Here is a 6,915-nt window from a genome sequence, read left to right as displayed (position 1 = left end):
TGTATTACAGTTCATAATATCTCGCTCACTAAATAAATTTGTTTTCAACTTTTATCTTTTTTGTAACTTTTAATTTGAACAAAATTTTGAATGTACATGTTTGGGGTTTTGCAGGCAACTGTATTTATAGCTGCAATAAGATAGCCTTCTCTGAAAGGAAAAAAAAATGGAGAGCTCTACATTCCACCATGGAACAAAGTTGCATTAGACATGCAAACATTATGAAATAAACTTACAGAAATTGAAACCTAATATATGCTTGCATGGAGGTTGGTAAGGGGAGTTGATCAATTTTATGAAGGTTATATGACTTTGTCAGTTGGTGTCTAATGACTTGTTTACACAACTGGAAGAGTTTTTTTGGAGATGAATCTTTGTTTTCAACATAACTAAAAACTTCCTCAATGAGAGGAATAACTGAGGACTCTTCCTGGAAGGCAGCTAACCACAGTTCTCTGCTTTCTTTTGGAATAGCACCGAAAAGAATCAAAAGTCTCACAAGAGAAGAGTAAGAGGATGGCTTAAGATTGTTATTTGGCACTGAGGAAAACAAAAAAGGTTGTAAGGCATTTGTAGTTTTTGTCCCATCCCCATATAAAAAGTCAGCAGTTTGGTCCATAGCGACCAATGTCATAGCTAAGTATAGTGGCATGTCTTTTCCAATGGACTGAATAGTGGGTTGAGCTCTTGCTGAATAGGAGTTTGGATCACTGCCATGCAGCAAAAGGAGTTCTGTAACTGCTATTGAGTTTTCCTGAATGTGTTGTAACTTTTTGAGTTGTTCTTTCTGTGTTTCATCATTGGATTTTGATGATTGAAAAGCAATTTCATTCATGTACTGGAGAGTTTTACACATCGATATCAAAGACAAATGAAGAGGGGTTCTTCCTCTGTTGTCCTGGATGTTTATGAAACTTCTCTCAGGCAAATGCTTGAGAATGAATGTAACACATTCAAGATCACTTTTCATGACTGACATGTGGAGAGGTGTGAATCCATTAGGAAGATCTTTGCACTTGAGGATATCTGGGTCCGACACAGACATAAGAATTTCTAAAATTTTCTTGTCTCCAATTTCACATGCATATAGCAAAGGTGTTTTGTGGTGGATATCTTTTATATTTACATTACAGTTGTGGCGACACATGAAGCTGATGAGTTTGCGACCATCATCCAAGTTGATTTTATGAGCTTGAATGTTCTTCAATACTGTGTGAATTAGACGACCAGAACTTGTCGGTAAATTTGCACTACATCCATTATCAAAAAACACTTGTATAATTTTGGTGTACCCTAAATTGCACGCAGATTCAACAGGGTTGTGGATTTTGTAGTTATTGGTGACATAACTTGATACATGTCCCCAGCTGTCTAAAGAATAGTTTTTAATGAGATTCAACACAGCATCAATATCATTATCCTCTATTGCTTTGACTAGGTTACTTTGTGAGGACCTTTCTTCCATCGCATGGTCCTTGTGACTGTTTTTCTTTAATCCACCCAATGTCCTGGGAACAGTTTCTGTGTGTGAAGGGATTTCAATTTTGTTTTGTTGGCAGATGTATCGTGTAAGCGATGCGTTTCTACTCTGGAGTAAGCTGTCCTCGTTTTCATGTAAACAAGACATCGCCTGGCCCATCACTTGACAAGAAATTCTTGAAGAATGTTAAAATAAAAACACATATTACTTCACTGAGTCACTGCTGATAAAATTTTTCTCAGTGTGTTTTCAGAACTTGAAATTTTCATTCAATTGGCTATATTTTCAAAGCGTACTGCTGACTACAGCAGAGTTTATGAATAAAAGCGAAACCCGATAACGCAAAATCCGGTTTGTAGGACCAAGCCGGTGTAATGAAGAATAATGACCCCCGTAGAATAATGACCGGGGGTCATTTTTCGACGTAGAATAATGACCCCCCTAGCTGAAGAATAATTGGATTTTTCTGAAGAAAAAAGACCCAGGGGTTATTTTTCTTCATGTTAAACATGAAGAAAAATGACCCCCATAGAAAAATGACCCCCCCCCTCTCCCATAAATAGAAATTGGTTACACCGTATCCGAGATATGACTTTGAAATTACTTAATTTTTCACTCTGTTCAACTGATTTTGAAGTTATAACACCGAATTTGTAAATACATCGCTGTATATAGTGTTTCACATCCGTAGCAGGCACACACAAAACACTTTTACATTGCCACAAATTGATTGTTAATAGTTACGTCACTTCTCTCATTGACATACGGCGGGAAATGACGCAAATAAAGAAAGATTCATACACAATGAGGATATTGTGTTATAATTAGCAAACAATAATCATGAAAAAATAATTGTTGTAATAATATTAGCAATATTCATTGGTGAATGAATTGTCATGATACATGTATATATCTATATGGAAAAAGACTAAGGGGACAGGTAACGTAGGAATATGAATTCTTCATATTTACATTTCTTGAGGAAAGTGATTTTTAAAAAATCATTTTGCGTTAGTTTTTTTTTCTTCTACGTAATACATGAACATCAATATTCTAAACATTTGTTGTAATGTTGTATTTGTGATCATGAATAGGCTTTATTATTTTAGAGCAAATGTGTGAAGAGTACCTGACTATAGCAAATCTTAATAGATAATAAACACTGATCGATTATAATAAGAAAAGATTGTTTCTAAAAGCGTTGATTAGATGTTAGGGCCCATGTTAGGGGTTTATATCCCCCTTGATTTTGATCACACGATCTTTATTGTATCCAAAGTTATTAATGCTCATACAAACTATTGATGCATTATTCATCTTGATATTAACTAAACTTACTAAAGTATGCCGACGATAAAGTAAGATATATTTTCTGTACGAGTACTCTCAGTACTTTGAAATATATATTCATTAAATTATTTCTTATTATCTACTATCGCTTCTTCGCCTTTGCAACTTAACACTCTCGCCTTCGAATCTTCGCGCTTTCGCCTTTTTAGCTCACCGAGACGAAGTCAAGGGGAGCTTATGCTATACTCCCGGCGTCGGCGTCCGGAGCTGGTTAAAGTTTTTGGTGAAGGTCCTGTATCTCAGCCTATACTTGTCCTATCTTCACCAAACTTGCTAACTTCACCTAACCTGAATGGGTGATGAGTCTTATGATACAGATGCACCGGATAGGCATGGATACTGAATCAGAGCCATAGGTTTGGGATGCTTGAGGAGGTAAAGGTTTTAATTGCTGGTGCCCTCTCATGATGATATCTTACTAGTTATTACTGGTCCTAACTTCACCAAACTTGCATGGATGGTGCGTCTTATGATACTGATGTACCTGACAGGCTTGAATGCTGAATCTGAGCCATAGGTTTTTGATGCTTGATGAGGTTTAGTTTTTCGGAACAGGTCACATGTTTTATAGATGATAGCTTGCATAGTTGATTTAACTATATTATGAATGAAACGCAGATGTTGCTTCAGCTACAGAGCCTGATCTCCATTATCAAGGATGCTAAAGAAATCTCCATCCTCACTCAAACCTGCTTGATAGATAGATGTGGTTGTTGTTAAATGATATAACATGATTCCTATGATATAGTATTGTATGCTATGAAACAATATTGTTTAATAGGATACAATATAATACCATATGTTATATTGTAAAACATTATATGATTCGATATAATATTGTATCATTTTATTTTATTTTATGATATGATATATCATGATATTGTTCTGTATAGTATCGATATTATGATACAATATTGTATAATATTATATTGTTTTATTAATCAATTATTTAATCACATGATACTATTACATATGATATTGCAATTTATAATATTGCTACCTATGATATAATATTGTATATTCTATGATATTGTATCATACAGTATTGTATGATATGATATTGGTTTTTGTAATATTGAATTATATAAAATGAAATTGTATATATGATATTGTAATATTATGAAATATCGTATCATACGATATTGTATAATATAATATTGGTTTATAGGATATATTGTCATATCACTTAAAATTGTATTTTATGATGTGGTTATATATATTATTGTATCATATGATACAATATGTATAATATAACTGTATTGTATAATATTTTATTTTATCCAATGATATTGTATCATTTGATATAATACAATGTTGTATCAAATTATATTGTATCATATAATACAATATCATATTATTTATCAAATATGATAGAGTATCATACAATACAATATCATTCTATATTATACAATATAATAACACATGTGTCAATGTTATGATGTATTATTGCAATATGATATTGTTTCATATAATACTATATTGTATTATGTTTAATGATATTGTATTATACGTTACAATATCATATCTCACAATTTTTGTACGGTATTTTATGGAATTAAATGATATATATTGTAAGTATGATAGGATGCAATTTTTAATTTTATATAATTGTATTGATTAACATATGATCATATGATTATCATACAATTTTTAACAGATGATATACGATAATGTGTCAAAACAGAATCCATGAATATCCAAGATCATACACATTATGGTGGACATTAAATTTTGTGTGGAGTATATAATGATTAGGCATAGCCAGCATTGGTAAACATATATGTCATGTGTACACATTAAAATATTTATAAACATTCATAGTAAGCTCGATGGCCTAGCGCATGCGTACCAATAATAGCCTGGATTAATCGAAAAACCTTGGCGAGTACGGTGCCTGCATTAAATTCTATGTAATCGACCGAGACTTGCTGAATGCAATCAAAAAAGGCGAAGGCGAAAGTGCGAAGATGCGAAGGCAAAAGTGCGAAGTTGGGAAGGAGCGATATAGTAGTATCGCTCCTTAGCCTTCGCACTTTAGGCATCACATCTTCGCGCTTCGTCGTCGCATCTTCGCACTTTTGCTCCTTCGCCTTCGCACTATCGCCTTTGCAACTTCGCATCTTCGCCCTAAGGTCGGAGTGGCCCTATCGGAACACCATAGATATATGTAAATGTAATTGTTAAAGGGGAATGGCCACGATTTTGGTCAAATTCTATTTTTCTGTTTTCATTATTTACAATGCTTAAGGAAAGCATTTCTACTGATCAAATGAAATTTGAGGATTAGTTGTAAAGTTATGAGCAAGATACAGGGCTCACAATTCTTTGTCATGTAAACAAGGCTCGTGCCCTGTTGTTGTTTACATAGGTTAAGTATACCAGTTCTTTTTCAAGCTGATTTGTCTGTCTTCTTATTCATTTTAAGCATAAATAAAAAGTTCCTTACGTTTAACACATTCATTATGTCTAAAATTAGAATGTTCACTTCAACATTCAAAATGTAAACAAAGGCTTTGTTTAGATAGCAAAGAATTGCAAGCTCTTTAACTTGCTAATAACTCAACGAATAACACTCAAATTTTGGTTGCCTATTAAAAATGCCTTACTAAAGCATTGTGAACATTATATTAAGATCGGAAATATTTTTTGGACTAAAGTCGTGACCATGCCCCTTTAAGATGACAACCATACCCCGATGCAATACGTCAATGTCTTGTTATAATGGAAGGATTTTTATTTTCTAAGCTATACCCCTTCTTTCACTTTAAGTTTATTTGAATATGATTTATAATTTCTGTTACTTTCTGTAAACTGCAGCAGTGAAAATTACAATAGTGTAAAGACTATTTCAGAAATACTAAAAATATACTGAAAAACTTTAATCTATAGGGGGGTCATTATTCTACAGGGGTCACTTTTCTTCATGTGGAGTGTGCTCATTTTTATGAAAATGACACTTATTCTTCAGGCAAAGGGGTCATTTTTCTACGTAGAATAATGACCGTGGGGTCATTTTTCTGCGTAGAATAATGACCGGGGGGTCATTATTCTACGTAGAAAAATGACCCCCGGTCATTATTCTACGGGGGTCATTTTTCTTCATTACACCGGAACAAATTCGCTGTTGATCCATGCATCTTACTCAATACATGGCCATTTAAAGAAGATGTGGGAATAAGATGGCGCAAATGCCCATTCAGTTTAGTAGTGAAATACAATTTTAAATTTATTTTTCCCCAATTAAATCTATTCAAATATATTATAATACAACTTTGCAAAAGCAAAATTTCTAACTATAGTCAGTTTTTAATATATTTAACAAAAAAATAAGGAAAAAAAATATTGTCGGAAATTTTGGTGGTATCGAACCCGTAACATAAAATCCCAAGATATATACGGTTAGCTTATGCCAGGTACTCTAACTACTGAGCCATTTCAGACACAACAAAGGCGGCTTTTTAAATATTATGTGTGACTAAGGTCACGAATTACCGGACTTGTATTATTTTTTCAATACGTTCAGTTGTTGGGATACAAAATGATATTTTTAATGTATAGTGGGTCATCTCTCCACGTTTTTGTTGATTGAAATCGGTTTGTTTTCCATTAGACCTTAATTAGACTATGAGAAAAATATGGAGCACAGACCCACTCTATAAAAGAAAAAGCCTTGAAGTTCTAAAAAACGACAATATTTGCAGGTTTTGATACGTATACGCCTGTTTGAGTCAACATATTCCAAGTATTGAACATACCTACAGGTTACAAATCAATGATTCGTTAAATACATATTGTTTTAAATGATTTTAAAAAAATCCCATCAGATTTGTTGATACTTTGATTTTTTAGTAGCCTGTCCGACCGCGTATGGGCATTTTACACGCCTTATCCACCCATGTTCTTTAAATATTTTTATATTTTTACTGGAGTATGACTTTCAGTAAATTGAATGTCAACATATATAATATGTTACATTGAAATATTGCGCAAAGTAAAGGTAGACCAAATTGCACTGCCTTTAAAAGTGTTACCAGAGACATAAATATAACATTTATGTTATTTATGTCTCTGGTGTTCACCCCTGC

At 33.2% G+C, this 6,915-nt stretch overlaps 1 protein-coding gene across 1 annotated transcript; it reads right to left on the bottom strand.

Moving 5' to 3' along the window:
• Positions 1-83: 83 nt before the first annotated feature.
• On the bottom strand, positions 84-1,750 carry LOC105331768 (ankyrin repeat and SOCS box protein 2-like). Its single transcript, XM_011434092.4, has one exon. The coding sequence runs from the start codon at positions 1,637-1,639 to the stop codon at positions 233-235; it is 1,407 nt and encodes a 468-aa protein (XP_011432394.3). The 5' UTR covers positions 1,640-1,750; the 3' UTR covers positions 84-232.
• Between the last annotated feature and the right edge of the window lie 5,165 nt (positions 1,751-6,915).

This window comes from Magallana gigas, chromosome 2, assembly GCF_963853765.1.
Source record: "Magallana gigas chromosome 2, xbMagGiga1.1, whole genome shotgun sequence".
Lineage (NCBI taxonomy): Eukaryota > Metazoa > Mollusca > Bivalvia > Ostreida > Ostreidae > Magallana > Magallana gigas.
The sequence above is the reverse complement of the archived record's forward strand: the minus strand, read 5'-3'. Positions and strand labels throughout refer to the sequence as shown.